Source organism: Micrasema longulum, unplaced genomic scaffold, assembly GCF_059751315.1.
Source record: "Micrasema longulum isolate JH-2025_06_02 unplaced genomic scaffold, ASM5975131v1 h1tg000024l, whole genome shotgun sequence".
Classification (NCBI taxonomy): Eukaryota; Metazoa; Arthropoda; class Insecta; order Trichoptera; family Brachycentridae; genus Micrasema; species Micrasema longulum.
The window spans coordinates 78,104-94,837 of NW_028277232.1; the positions used below are offsets into that span (position 1 = coordinate 78,104).

The 16,734-nt window shown below is 29.1% G+C and overlaps 1 protein-coding gene across 1 annotated transcript; it reads left to right on the plus strand.

Moving 5' to 3' along the window:
- Positions 1–2,849: 2,849 nt before the first annotated feature.
- Positions 2,850–16,536, plus strand: LOC148285539 (uncharacterized). The gene is made up of 5 exons (XM_088243623.1): positions 2,850–3,022; positions 8,225–11,376; positions 13,513–13,585; positions 14,049–14,138; positions 15,309–16,536. The coding sequence occupies exons 1-5, from the start codon at positions 2,990–2,992 to the stop codon at positions 15,513–15,515; spliced, it is 3,555 nt and encodes a 1,184-aa protein (XP_088099749.1). The 5' UTR covers positions 2,850–2,989; the 3' UTR covers positions 15,516–16,536.
- Positions 16,537–16,734: the final 198 nt, after the last annotated feature.

Below are 16,734 nucleotides of genomic sequence, written 5' to 3' on the forward strand. Positions count from 1 at the left end.
GAGTGTTTGGCATTTGGTGTCCTGCTATCATTGATACCTTTTATTGCCTTTACTATATCTATCGTGTATAATGTTACCTCTCTTGACAAGTCCTTTTGACTAATTACTACATCACACCTTAAGCCACTCTCATTGTCGTGTTCTGTGAAAAAGCTTGTTTTTTTAATTCTGTACTGTTTCCAAGAAACAGGACAATAGATCAAATCAAGTGAAGATTGGAATTCTAGTTTACTTAAGACGAAATAACTTAATTTTTTATTTTAAATGAAGATCTTAAAAGGTGGTTAAATGCATTACTTAAGATGAAGCAACAAATCGAATTTGCTTAAAAATGTTTTTTAGGAGATAAGTAAAGTCAAAAAGAACTGGGGGAGACAACCCTATCAGACAATATTGGAAAAATGCTGAATGTTACACGATTTGTAAAGTGATCCTTTAAATAAGCCATTGTACGAACATATTCTTAATTTTGAACAATATGAGTTTGAAAAACAAATGACTAGAACATTATTAAACTTTCTACAAAATGTAACATGTAAAAATCCAGCTATATTTAATATGCAGCTAAATTCTTATTGGTTGAATTATATAATATATATATTTTTCTTATTTCTATTAAAAATAAAATATGCATAAAATATGCATAAAATGGCATAATACTGTAATAATCCAATATATAATAGCAAAGAAATTTCAGGTTTCTAGGCCCCAAAATATTTAATTTTTAACCCAAACATTGCGAAACCATGACCCGGATACAATTGAATAAATTTGTAAAAAAAATATTACTGGATTAGTAGAGAGAAATCGGAAAATTGACTGAAAAACATTCTTAAATAATAAATGGTTTTATTAAATTTTGTAAATCTGTATAATAAATTAACCACTGTTTATTTTTGCATAAAAATGTCTGCCTTAAATAAGTTGTACGTAGTTAGGCAAACTAGACATAATCCAGAAAAATGTATTACCTATGTGTGTGTGTAGTAGATAAAAAAAATTGTAATTTTCTATGAATAAACCATGATTATTATTATTATTAGTGTAATTATAATACGAGTATGATGGACCAAGTAAATGGAGGCTAGTGCCAAACGAGCTCTTGACGTCACCGCGACCCGTGTGGATCTATTGAGACTGGTCCCCGTAATTCAGATAATGATGCTGCTTCTTTTGTGATTTAAATCATCACATATTTTTTTAGGTGTTTCTTCATTTTTTTTCACACCTTTGTTAAGAAGTTTTAGAAATGTTTGATCTGCAGTACCCTGTAAGTATTCTTGTGATTACAATCACTTGATTTTTGCTAAGTTTCATTAGGTCGAAAGCAAATTTTGAAAACCAACTTTTTTAATAAAACAAAAGTATGAAAGGTCTTGTCACTGTAAGCAAAAGTTAGAATTAAAATCGATAAACAATAAGGTTTAGAATGATTTCTCGTCGTTAAAAACATACAAATATAGATTGAGTTTTTCTACTAACATTTCTTGGTGGAACTGTATTTTAATTATAATAATAAAAATACATATTTAGTTTTATTCCACTTTTTTGTATAATTTCCGCCAGACCAGTCTGACGATGTCGGTCTCGACGAATCACTGCTTAAAATTATAAAAGTGAAATAAAACTATATACGTATTTAAATTTTTAAAATTAACAAACAAATATGTTAGAATAATGACGCTTTTTGCATGTCGCGTCATATTTAAATGTCAAAAGTGACCCGTACATACAATTTTAAGGATATAAATCTTTTTTGAGACTAAGCAATCTTACGTTTTAATGTTGGTGATGTTATCAAACAGTTTCTCTAAAATCTCAGATATAGCGATGAGCAAACAATAAAATATTTTATACGTATTGTACAGGTACGACATCATCAGATCTAAAAATATATTTTATTAGATGGAAGGAACAAATGAATAATTAACACGTTACGAACAATTTAAAGTCCTCCACATAATCAATGCAAAATGATATTTGACCACCCGATATTTCTTGATCAGGATGACATTCTACCGAGTCATTTTATCTACTAAGAAACACAAAATAACTTATTCTACGAATCTTAACGACATTGCTGAAGGTACCCTTTTTTATAGTGACTTTTTTCACCAGGCATATTCGAGCTTTTTGTGTGTGAATAAATAAGTAGAATAAAATTAAGACTACAAGACTGCCAAAAATGATGCCTTTTATTTAATTGTCCCTTGGATTTTGTAACATGAATGTCTTTGAAACCTTTTTAAATTGACGAACTTTTAATTTCATCAACAATATTAATTTGTTCAAAACTTTACAAAAAAACATCATATTGGCATGCCTAAATGCCTGTGGACAAAGCCTAGAGAGTAATCAATATTGACACACCTATCAACAAAGAAAGAGAGCATTATATATTTCAACTCATTTACAGGCATTTTACCTGTCATTGACTGAGATAAGTTTGATTACTTTACTCTTCATAAATTAGTTGGAAAATATTTTTAAACGTTGCCTATTAAGTGAAATAATTCAGTCAATTGTCAGTCTTATCTATTCGTATATCAATAAAAATTACAGCTTTTTTTCTTAGCAAAATATAACAGATGTAAAAATTCATAAATACGTTATGTTGCAGAATACAATTGGAACCAATTTAAGCTGGAAATATATACATATTTACCCATATTAGATAATAATTCTCTTTCGGTTTTTGTGACTCACTGTACTTTTCCTTTTAAACTCAGAGTCAATAGTTTGTTAAATCTGCAAAGGTATTTAGTATGCAAAGACGCGAGACGCGACATCAACTTTACACAAACGTAATTATGTATGTTGGTAATACTTCCAGTTTGGCCGAAGACGCTGTTATTAGTCGGGAAGGAATGTTATCAGCGCCACGGCAATGATCTCACCGTCGATTTGAGGATTCTCCGCCATTTTTTGTTTTGTTTGCATTTTATATAATCAAGCATTGATACTCGAAAGTATTAGTTAACAATTACCGATGGAACGATCAGCAGTGATGTTTAAATCGTTAGTGAGTACACATTCTCGTAATACTTTCATATTATTTGTACATAATCGTGACATTGCATTAACATGACATTGTATTTACATTTACACATACATAAGTGCATCAAATATGTAATATAATAGAAATACAATTATGATTTATTTATTTATTAATTTTTATTTATACTCACATATTTACATATTTATTACAGCAATTTGAAATTAGTAAATAGTAAAAGTGTATTTACATATTTTTTGGTTTTTGCTGGTGATACAACTAGATATAACATCCCCGTTTTAAGGCAGTAAATATATATTTTTTTAGAATTTGTTATTTTAATCATAAATATTATCCAAATCTTGTTTAATAGTCTTCGCATTTTTCAAATTGATATTTGAAGGGAAATTTAATCAATTCAAAATGATAAATAAAATAAATTATTAACCGTTATAAATTTGAATAAGGTTGTATGGTTATAAATTAGGCAAAGGTTAATTTATATAATATCATAATTCAGACTTAAAGTTAAGACACATTTGTTCATCATTTAAAAATGAGATTATTTATGTTTTTCTTTAAATATATATTCCATTCATGTGATGTCACTAAACTTCTAAACGGCATAACCGATTCACTTGCGGTTTTCAGCGAAATGTAGATCTTTGCACTACGCGTGTTCGTAAATATTAAAATTTTCAATCGAATTTGTAAAAAAAAAAGTTAGAAGCAATAATCTTTTTTTCATCAACCTACCAGGGTTGCAATCAACGAGAGTGAAAATACAAAAACAATAGAAGAATGCTGTTTTTTATGTTTTAAAAAGTTTGTTTTTGAATTTTTATGAACAATATTCGCTTTTAATAAATCCCAATCAGATTCTTTCCTTACATTCCTTATATAATTTCTTAGCATTTATTTCTTTTTACTAGATTTTTGGAAAAACAAAAATATTATTAACTGACATTCAACAATTTTTTGAAAATCGCATTAATGAATAAAATGTACCCCTGTTGGTAAAAAGGGCTGAGTTTGATATTTGCAAAACGAATTCTGTATGTTAAAAATGAATTATTTTATGTTTTTGAATTCAACCATACACAAGTACCTACTTAAATTTAATATTTAAATATGAATTATTTTTAGTTTCGCAATACAATCATTAACAAGTACATAGGTATCTGCTTATCAATGAAAAGCCTTATACCAAGGCAAACCAACGTTCGGTCAGGACATCGTTTGTCGGGTCCACAAGTACAATAAATTATCAGAGCACACAGAGGAATATGCTTATGTGTACCCTACTTCTAGATTTCGAAATTGATAATAAATATACCAGTAATACCTAAATCCTAAATCATCACCTGTTAAACGAGAAATCAACTTACGCTCTTCTACATCGGACAGCAATTTCTCTGACTCCCCCCGACCAATACGATTAAAAATGTAGCCTACGCCTCCTTCAGCCTGGCAGTTCACCAAATAATACGCTCGAACTTTGTTACTCACGTTACGGAAGATTGTGTCAATAGTTTTTTATCGAATAAATTTTAATAAAATGTAAACATGTCTATTCATCCTCATATTTGTATTTACCGATAATATTTATTTATTTATTCATATAAAAATACACATTACAAAAAAAAAACGTATCCCTAACTCTTAATGGCCAAGAGCCCTATGTCATATTGTCACAAGCTTTTACCATGGCTTCCCTCACGTAGAATTAGGGAGAAATTAGTTGGTTAATTTATTTTATTTATTTGTTTAATTATTATCATATTTCACGCATAAAATTATTAATGTATTTTTGTTTTTATTTATTTTTTATTTAAATCTTAAAGTAGGGCACACATATCATACATATTGTTATGTGTGTTCTAATAATAACATTGCAAATATATTTAATTTATAAATTGTTTATCACATATGTCTTGACCATTATTTTAAATTTTGACATGTTTTTTTCTTCATAAATATTTTTTTACATTTCGTAATACTTTTTAATTGCTTTAAATAAAATTGAATTTTGTGACTTTGCCTTTTTCCTAAATGGAAGTCTAATTTTGTTCTTTTCTCTAGTATTTTGATCGTGTTCATGCTGGTTTCGATCAATTTTTTTCCAAAATTCTGTTTTTTTATTAGAGCTTATAATTTTATGAACAAATATCATTGTATTGTAAAATATTCTTTGTTTAAATGTTAATAATTTCATTTCATTTACCATCGACTTTACCCTCGTGTATCTGTTTTTTTTTTCAAAATGATTCTAAAGGCTTTATTTTGTAATACAGTTAGTTTATCTATGTTTTCTTTGTTTGATAAAAATAAAATGCTACTACAGTAGTTAACGTGTGGTTCAATAATTGCTTTGTAAATAGTTTTGCAAGAGTCCTTATCAATAAATCTTCTGATCCTTCCCAAAATTGATATTTTTTTTCAATCTTGTTTATTACCATCTTAGCGTTTTGGTAAAATGTATGTTTTGAATCCAACATTACACCTAAATATTTAGTTTCAGTGTATACAGGGTTGCTTTTACTATTCAACTAGGGTTATTTACCCCGTTCTAAGCGAGTCTAAAAATATATAAAAAACAGTCATCAATACATAAAAACAATAAATTAAGGTACGAATTGTAAATAAATCACTATTAGAAAATCTGAATCAAGTTATGTAGACAGGGTTCAAACCATGGACCTTTTACTAACAATCTCCGTCCCATCTCAACACAGGACCTTTAGTCCCATAGAGTTGGGACTTATGTCTCAAATAATGTAAAATAAAATTATGTATGTAAATAAATAAATAAATAAACAAATAATAACCGCGGGACCACAACCCGGTTTGTGTCACGAAATTTAAACGGTGTAATTTTGAATGCTGCATTCTTTTCAAATTACTAATCATGCATATTTTGATTTTTGAACACAGTAGTCTTTTAATTATTTTTTAACAAATATATAAAAAAAGTGCATTAGAAAATAGATATTAACTTATGGTGGTGCGGGTTTTAAACCTCGGACACTTATAAAGCAATTTGAAATTTTACGGCAGGATCACAATCTAGTTCAAACACGTATATTTTATATCAAAAGTATTGAAACCGTACAATAACACTACCGCATATCAAAGTTATCTAAACCCTTACTTATTTGTTTTGAATCATGTGGTTTTATAAACCCCATCAAATCTTATCTTATCTTATCTTAATTTTAATGAAAACATCTATTTCATTAGAAACACCAAAATATATAGGGAAAACAAAATATATCAATTACTAAATGTATCAATAATCAATCAATCATTATACAACTTTTATTTATTTATACATATCATATTTACATTTTTTGTTCAAAACTTTGCATAGCTAATAAATAAACGTAGATATTTTATTTTATTTTCCACTTTATACACATATACAATTTAAATAAAAAGGCGGGTATATTGCCTTAAGGCAATTTTTTTCCACCTACCCATATATATATACATGCATATATCTATGCGCATACACATACATACATTTAAATATTACCTTTAATTATATATTTTTACAACCTGGCTATTTTAAAAACAAACTAGTAATTTTAAACGATTTTCTTTACTATTTTTTAACGGATCCTTCTATTTTTATTTCTCCACCAATTCATCGGATTTCTTTTACTATCTGCTATCGTTTCCAAATTGAATGCATAAAATAAGTATAATTACATTTTTCATAATTTAAAAAAATCTTTTATGACTGTCTGTCAAAATTAAATTTTATGATTACATGAAACATATACTACTTAAACAAAACAATTCATTTTAAATCACCTTCGAGACCTCGTAGAGTAGATCCCTGCAGAATGTTTGTACGAGGTTTTCCTGTAATTTAAATGATTTAATGCCAAAAACACGTACGAAGTTTGCTCAGAGGAATGTCTCTGTTGTGGCCCTTTTTTTGTTGGTATATTGCGTTTGGGTACTTTCATTATATTACTGTGCTTTGTTTTATTTTTTTTATACAAAACTGAATTGACCAGATCAATTAATTACATATTTTGCCTCAAACTTGCCGTGGATCGAACACGAGAACTCAGGAGTTCCAGGCAAACGCGCCAATCAAAACTTCGCGGTGGACCAATATCCTTTAAGGGATTTCTACCATTTAGTTGCCATCGAGTTGTAAACACTCGTCTAGGGTTTTCATTTTATCTACGTACATAACTGTTTTATTTACTCTGCCCAAATGAGGGGGAAAATACTGGGTTTAAGTTTAATAAAATATATGCATATAATGAATAAAATATGTTTAGTTAGATTTGATGAGTGTAAATACTTTGATATTATTCTAGAAGTATGAAATAATATTTCATTTTGAAATGCAAACTTTTAAACTGACATAATTTTGCCTATGGTAATTTGTATTCGTATTATTTTTCACCATAATAGGCCGAGAGGTCTAATTACAGTGTAAATACAGAACACCCAGGTTTAAAAACAAAATCATTTAATTTATCCTATCTCACCGGAACCCTCTATATGTGAGTTGAGAGTCTTAGCCTTTATCCCTCGGGATATCTTGATAGGCAAAGGGGTATGGGGTAAGCGCATAGGGTTTTTGAAAGACCTCCTTGAACCCACTTTCGTATGTTTGGATACCCCTGCTGTATATAAATAAGTAATTACATTTAGGTACTCATAAGTAAACATGATGGGTCATATTATGGCAACTATCTATATTTATTGATGTTTTGTTATATTTTCTTACTAAGAATTTTCATTTTAAATTTCTAGTCACCATAATTTAACTCATCATCATTTTTGCGCACAATGGAGCACAGAGCACTGCATTTGTACATTTAAAGCGTATTTTTATCATTTTTGTAACATAAAGATTATATGATCAGTCCTAATCTTCAGCTGCCAGTCAAAAAACTACGATATATTTAAGTGTTGAAATATCTTCTTGAGTAAATGATTCATGTCAATCATGCTGGGAATCGAACCCGAGACCTCTTGCATGGTAGGCAAACGCGCTGTTCATTTTGATTACGAGGTGGGCAATTATCAATATATTTCTAAGTTTTACACAAATACGAACAAACACTACTTAATTAAAGTCATCGTGCATCTGAACGGTCGTGAAAATAAAAAATATAATATTTTATAAAATTCAGTTTTAAAATATATAAAAATATAAAATGAAGTAATATTAAAAATTCATTATTTATTTTTTTATTTCAGGTATGGCTAATGATTATAAACATGGCCTTGGCTGCTCCAAGGCCATTGAGTGATAAACAAAATGAAAGCTCTAACACATTAGATTTGAGTTCGAACGAAAGCGCAAGCGGAATACTTTTAAATGAAAATGGGTACAGTGCGAAAACAGCAGTATTGTCTCAACAATCAAAACCAGCAAATAACTTCAAATTATCGCACCAAAATAATTCTTCGCAAGGTACATTAAATGAGAATACACCTATTACAAATGGCCCTTACCCATTTGCACCTGAAAAAACGCAAGTAAGTGATGCTTTGGTATCCTCTATATCTATTTTGAAAAAATTACATAGAGATACTGACTTTCAAATTAACCTGACCCCACTCAAATCCAATACAAGTTCTACAGTACATGTAATCAATCACATCAATGAAGATATAGGTAAAAAGTTGAAACAAGAAAATCATGAAACGAAAAAACACGTTGATGTCATTTTAAATAATACTTTTGATTCAATATTATCTAAACCATTGTCTCCGATGGCCGAAGCCGATAAAGATTATACCGTGAAAAAATCAAAACGGCTTCTCCCAAACAAAACCATTTCAAGTACTGAATCTTCTTACTATGGACAAAGTAAAATCACTCAATCAAATATTGATGCATCATTTAAATTTAATGATCTTGAAAGAAATATACCTTTAAATAGCGACACAATAAAACCCGTGTCGTCACAGTCAAGCAACGTGTTTGGTCAAACTTCTGAATTAATTAGTTCGGACAGTACCGAAGACCTATTAAGTTCTAGAAGAAAAGGCAAGGTCCTAGATAACGGATATCTTCAAACCGAAAGTGAGTCTGGTACTTTGGCAACGGGTCACGATTCACGGGTCGCGAGTCAAGGTCGGGAGAAAAGTCACAATTCACAAGTTAATCCGGCTCTTGGCTCTTACGATGCGTCCAGTAAACATGTACAAACGGACAATAATGAAAGTACTAATAGAGGTCATGAACAGCGACCGGTTCATGGTATTAACAATTATTCAAGCAAAGACAAGAATGCGGAGAAAAACGATTCAAATTTAAATATCAAATATCCAACAGACATTTCAAATAAAACGACGAATAGTTTTAAAGACGTTGCCGTAGTTAAACATTCATATTTACCGACAACTACAAGCCAACCAAGTTCAAAAGAAAGAATTTCGCTTACTGAAAATAAACATTCAACCAGTCTTCAACGCGAATTAGTTGCATTAAACGCGTTCAAAAAACTTTCGGAACTCGACGATATTTTTGGGAGCAATAATTATAACCAAATGCAACCAATAAATGGCCACGTAAATAATAATCGCGAAAATTTGCAACGTGTTGAAGATTCTCCAACAAGTGTTTTGGAAAGTAAAAGTGTAGACAACCTAAAGGTGTCAAATAATGCTAACAAAGATTTGGTTCATATAAAAAAAAACAATAAAGAAAACGATCAAATCGAGAGCACCTTGAAAAATATAACAAGTACAGGAAGTACATCAACCACAAATTTATCAATTGTTGAAAACGAAAGCCCATTTAATCGTGTTAATTCTCGTACAACTTTCAAGACAAATAATAATTCGGAAATTTCAAATAATTTCAAGAAATACTCGGAAGTTGATAAAGAAAATGAATTTAAAACTAAATCTTTAAGCGATAAAAACCCAAATAATTCACTTCTAAAAAGTCATTCAATTGATGAAACGGTCAAAAATTTCAATACTTTTGCTCCAAATGAAGGTTTAACGAGTTTTCAAACAAGGAAAGAAGACACCCCAAGCGCAACATCGAATAAAGAGAGTGAAAAAGTATCAAAAAATGTTATTTCAAACCAAACTCCACCTAAAATGATAGAAATCACTCCTGAAAACAGTATTTCTGGGTATCACAGTACACCTTCAAGAGCAAGTAATGATTTCATGGATACAAATTTCAAAAAACAGGAGAACGGCATTGATAAAATTGGTTCGAGCTATGGGAATTTTAATAACCAAGATAAAAATGTTCAACAAATCAAGACACAAACTGAATCGCAATATTCAAGTAAAGAAATCAACTCTTCTAGTACTCCATCTCGACATGGTGCAGTTACTAAAATAATAAAAATAAAAATCACCCCTCCAACAGAAGAAAATTTGGAGCTTCAAGAAGCAAATTATCTAAGTAGATCAGCAAAAAATCGTATTCTCTCGCAAAATGAATCAATAAACAAAACTGTTGAATTTCAACAAAGGGGAGAAAAAAAAGTAATAAAAATTGTATCAGCAAATACGGAAAATTATAATTATTCTCCAACTGAAGGTTTGTCAGAAAACAACAAACGAACGTCAACAAATTTAGATAAAAATATTGGTGGACAACAATCATATAACCTGAATAATAATCCACGAACCGAAGAAAAATACTTCTCAGACGTTAAACAAGGAACTTCTGAAAATAATGCAGTAACAAATATACATTATATTGACTCATCATTTGGTTCAACTACGCCAACAATTCAAACATATGGCGACATTAATCTTAATAGAGGACGAAATAATCGTCAAAGACAAAAACCACTTTTGGATCCTTCCAATAATAAAGAAAATAAACATATTTTACAATCTAAAGATGCTTACCACGCGTTGAAAGATATTTCTTTGGGGGATTCAAAAGATTTTAGCCGCATTTATAATAAAGAAATAGTTACTGAATCCATTTCAGAAAGGCATAGTCCAAATTATAGATCAAATTATAGAAATACTGTGGGATTGGAAAACGCAAAAACGGATACATATATTGATGATTCTACTCGTGGGTTTCAAAAGTACAGACCAACTAGATTTGAAACAATATCACCATTTATATCCGATTCGCGCACAAATAAAATATATAACGATAATTCCTTAACAACTAAATCTCAAGACTCCTTTCCCAGGTCACGAAACAAAGTTACATATTATTCTACACCCAGTACATTAGTAAGAGAAGAAAAGCGAATTGAAGATTATAAAGTGAATAACTTGGATGATAAAAACTACAACAAAAAAGCATTTGATCCTAAACAGCAATACAGAGGAAATACAAAGTATGTAAGAAACCCTTACAGCGAAGACTGGATTGACAAAGATGCTAACTATCCATCACAATTTTCTTACAAGTGAGTACTATTTATATTTGATTTTTAAAATCATCATACAAAAATAATAGCTGACACAATGTAAACATTTCAATAAAAAATATTTTTATTAAGCTATTATTTATTTTATACGCATTATAATAATTGTATCGAACTACTTCAAAACTTCTAAAGCCATTTGAACCAGCCCTGACAAGTCATAGGTTCTTTAAATGCTTAGACTTAAACATTTTCTTCTCTAAGGTTTCTTCATCTCTATTTTAATTTGTTTATTCAAAAGTCGTGTGTAATTGATTTTTTTCTATTAATTCTAAACAATACATTTTTTTAAAAATCTGACTTATACACCAAAGAAAGGTTGGCTTTCTTTTACTAAATTTTTAACAATGGATACTCAGTGAGGAACTTTAGCTCTACGGGTAATTTAAAAAAAGTCAAATATATTGTAATGAAAACAAACTACTTTGAACGACGTCAAAAGTGCGTATGAAAAGAGAGTTCTGAAAGTATTCAGATTTACGGTAAAACAACAGACCAATCGGCAGAATTGACAGAAGAAGCAGAATTGAGACGTCACACGCGAAGTAATTTCAGAAATACACCATTTTTAAAATTAATAACGTAAACATTTAATAAAAAAAATGGATTACTTAAATAGTTTTTTTTTTATTTTTTTAAAACCGCTGAACTTCCCCATTATTATAAATGATAACATAACATACTTTTACAGAGCTCTGATGTTCAATAATTCTCGCGTTTAATTATTCGTTTTAAATCTTACATGCGTTCTTGTTACCTTTTTTATTCTACTTGGTGGATTTCTACTTTCTACGAGATAGAAAAATTTTCAACCCACAAAAATAACAATAACTAATAAAATAAAGCATTTACAGTCAACAATAAGAAATAATATAATCCAAATCAAAATCTAATATATCTCATGACATGAATACGCTAAATAGACGGACTCGCTAAAGTAATGGCATCACTGCATAGCTTCTTTTACAAAATTAAAGATATTATACCAAGAAAGGAAAAAATTATGATGTACGAAGACTATGTCAAAAGTAAATTGAGTTACATGATTGTCTTCTGGGGAACTGGTAACAAGACAGACATAACAAGAATACAAAGACAACAAAATAAAATTCTTAAACTAACACACAACCTACCCTACCTGACCTCTACGACTGAACTGTACAAACAAACACCCAGTTTGACATAAACTACTTGACTAAAATTGAGACTTTAAAAATTGTGCACAAAATAACACTGGGAAACATACAAGACAACGACATAATATTAGTCAAAAATGCTGACATACACAAATATAACACCAGACAACAACAACACTATCATATTGAAAAAGCAAAGACAAACACAGGACAGTCAAAAATACTACATAATGGACTTAAACATTACAACGACTTACCTTACTACTTGAAAACTTTTACTGGAGACAAATTTAAAATCAATCTGAAAAAGCACATGATGACTGAATTAACTAGACTAGACGAGACATAAAATGACTAGACAATATAAAATTTCTAATGTAACCCAAATGGGTTTTTTAAAATTGTAAATAAATAAAAAAATATAAAAAAATGGCTGCGAGAAAATATGTGAGAAAAGGAACATTTCAGATGTTCCTTAAGCATTTTGCGGTTAATTATTCCATAGTTTTGCAGCCTGAACGTTAAACGAGTTTGTGAAAAAAGTATGATGACAAAGTAGCAAATAACAACATAGAAATAATAAAAGGAGAGATTGGGTCAGATTTACTTTGGACGAGATCGGAGAAAATTTTGAAGTTTTTTTAGAAAAAACTGAGTTAAATTTTATAAGAATTCTGAGCAATCCGGGATAACTAATTATAATTAGAAAATGCTAAGAAGATCAAACCGACATTTTAACGGTTGTAGAAATGGGATATTAGTTTTTAAAACTTCAGGACCTAGGTGGATTTAAAAAAACAGTGCTGCTATTTTTGTTTTCGATTTAAAATTATAAACAAACTTGATTTTTAGATTGTGAAACTGTTTTAAAATTGAATTGCACACATAATACATCTTTTACTTTACTTTACATGTGATTATAAATATTTTGTTTTAACAAATGCGCTTGTTTTTTCAACGTGTTTTTTTTTTCATTTTTTAGCTATAAAACTCCAAATGGAATCTCAGCTTACCAAAAAGGAACACTCAAAGAAATCAACGATCAGAAAGTTTTTGTGAGTATCCATAAAATATCATTTTTCAACCAACATTTTGAGTTGAGTTTTCAAGTAATGTCTGGTTTTCATCCCGTAGGGAGTTTTAAAATTAACATATCACAACAGAGATGGAGAACATTCTAGAGAAGTAAACATGTCTATGCAAAATGATAAATGTGACAAAATGAAAAGTGTATAAAGTATCTACTTAAACCAGCCACCGAAAGTTCATAAGTTTTATAAATGCCTATACTTCCAGGTTTTCTTGGCTAAAATATTTTCCATCTCTAATGTAACATGTTGATCGTAAATTGCACAATTTACTAAAAATGTACCTATTTTGTTTAAAATTGACCGCATCAACATTATTTTTAGACATTGATATAAAATAATATTATGATTTACTGACAATTTAATTATTATGTAATGGTTTCTGCCAACTTGAGAAATAAAGAAAATAATATCATTTACATATTTTCAGATAATTCAAGGGTCGTATAATTATACTTCTCCCGATGGAACACCTTTCCTAATGACGTATACAGCTGATGAATTTGGATTCCACCCCCGGGTATTTATTTTAAAATTTTGTTAACATAATAAATAATCTGATTAATCCTTTTTTTTCTATATTGAAATACATGAACGAATATACCACAAAATTATAATAAAAGTAAAATGTTTGGTGAAACATATACTAACTAATGCGGTTTGAATCCCTGTTTACCATCAATAGCGAGGTTCCAAACTAAAAGCTTTAAATGAAGTTTTACCGTTTTCCGATAGATATATTGCCATCAGAAGGATGTTTTGAAAAACTGTGGAATTTTCCTCAGAATTTATATATAAAAATTTATATTTATATTTGAAGCACTAACTTTGTGGTTATTTATTATTATAAAATAAATAAAACAACTTTGTTTTTAACCACTAATTTTTATTTTTCACAGACCAGTTTTAAAGCAAACAAGCTTCTTCGTCAAGGTTTACGTAACTAATGAATTGATTCCTTTTTTTTGTTTCTATCATGTTCACTAAATACTACACGTAGACCCAATAAATCGAGTGTTTTTTTTCTTACACGGATGGTAATTTGATATCATTATTTTCAAAGTAAGACAGGAGAGGACTAAAAGAAATATTGTTTATTTGGTTATGAATTATTGTTTTCTTATTTTCTTATTATGAATCGCTTTTTTAAATTATTGTTTTCTTATTTAAAAAAAGCAATTCATAATAAGAAAACAGTAATTAATAACCAAATAAACAATATTTCTTTTAGTCCTCTCCTGTCTTACTTCTAAAATAATGATATCAAATTACCACCCGTGTAAGGAAAAAAACACTTGATTTATTAGGTCCACGTGTAGGATTTAGTGAACATGATAGACATAAAAAAAGGAATCAATTAATTGATTCCTTTTAAGAAGCTTGTTTGCTTTGAAACCAGTCGGTAAAAAATAAAAATTAGTGGTTAAAAACAAAGTTGTTTTATTTATTTTATTAAAATAAATATTAATTTAAATTATTACTAAAGATAAACATGTATATTTTGTAATTACAGACTTATTATTTGTAACTTTTAAGAATTTTCTTCAAAAAATATATGAGAAACGATTGAACCATAAAAAAATGATGCATTACAATTCAGAGATAATTATTTATCTCATTCGCTGTTTTAATATAAATAAATCAACTATTTAATTGAAATACTCGAATTTATACAACCTTATGATTTTAGCAAATGGTGTTTCCGGTCCAGTCAAAGGCAGTAGTCGATAGTAGATCTGGTAAAGATGAGAATTTAAATAATAACTTGGATAAAATAACAGCGCAAAAAGACAATTATCAAAGTGAACGCACTCCAACAGACGTCTCCGACATTACAGAAATAATAAATACTTCAAGAAGAAGACAAAACATTCGATCTAGAACACAACAATCTTAAGCAACATTAATCAATGCGACGTATGATGTTGCAAGTCGCCGATCGGGTTGATGAAGAAACAGTTATAGAAATCAAAATAATGTTTATGAAGATAAACAAGTTCCGGAGAAGACGCAAAACCAGAAGCACATAATTTAAAAAAACTGATATAGACAATGGAATGTTAAATGTTTAACCCAAATGTGATATTAGCTTAGATGATAGTCAATAGGTAGTAATAATTGTTATATTCATCTCTCTAACATAATTCAATATACGAAAATCATTGAATATCACTTTTATTTTAAACCTTAAAACGATACAAGTTTAAAAACCAGTTAGTTGCTTTTATTTTCAATATTATGAACCAAATAATGTGTTCCATGTCCTTGATTGATAAATATTATTATTTTATTGCTATTTTTAAACGGACATATCTAGAGTTATATGTTCTATACTTATAATCTTATTGCTATTACGGATATTTATAACAGTTTTTTTTACCTGGAAACCTTATATTGTTTATAAAATTGGCACTACCATTGTGGAATGACATGATTTAATTAATTAAGTAAAACACTTTGTTATAAGATAATTTGCATTTATTTTGGAGCACTGTTTTAGAAATCATAAACCCTTCCGTCTCCTAATAAAGAGTGCAGGATATAAAGGATGAATGTCAAAATATTAAGTAACGTAAAAATAAAAAGGAACCTGCTTATTGTAAATAGTACCGCCTGTACTGTTTTATACCATATAATTGATATTAAATTATCGCTTTGTTTCCAGAATTTAACTGACATTAACCCATTATCCCCTACCTGCATTTTTTTTTGTTCAATTATTTTGGAAAGTGTTAAATTTTATTAAACAGAAATTTCGGTATGCGAACTGCTGTCAGATGCCATTGTAAGTTTAAAACACATAAAAATTGACATCCGTCCTTCGTATCTTGTACCCTTCAGACGTACTTTTATTTCAATAATTTCTCCATGCCTAAGTTTATGTTCTAGCTGATAACAAATATACAGATCGTTTTATGTACTTATGTATTTTTTACGCACTAGCGCCCCATACCTGTGTGTTTATGTACCTTTCAGTTAAGCTTTTTAAAAATAGGTGTTTACGCATTGCCTTTTGTGCCTAATTTTACCTTTATTATAAGAATAATGGCATTGCATAATAATAATGTTTTTTATAAATAATATCTTCTCAATTTGTTTACAAACAGATTATGTGT

Excerpts from the sequence above, each read along its gene's own strand:
- LOC148285539 (XM_088243623.1), top strand. The coding sequence starts at position 2,990 with ATGGAACGATCAGCAGTGATGTTTAAATCGTTA. Across the intron at positions 13,586-14,048 it reads TCAACGATCAGAAAGTTTTT|ATAATTCAAGGGTCGTATAA; the intron begins GTGAGTATCCAT and ends ACATATTTTCAG. Across the intron at positions 14,139-15,308 it reads AATTTGGATTCCACCCCCGG|CAAATGGTGTTTCCGGTCCA; the intron begins GTATTTATTTTA and ends TTATGATTTTAG.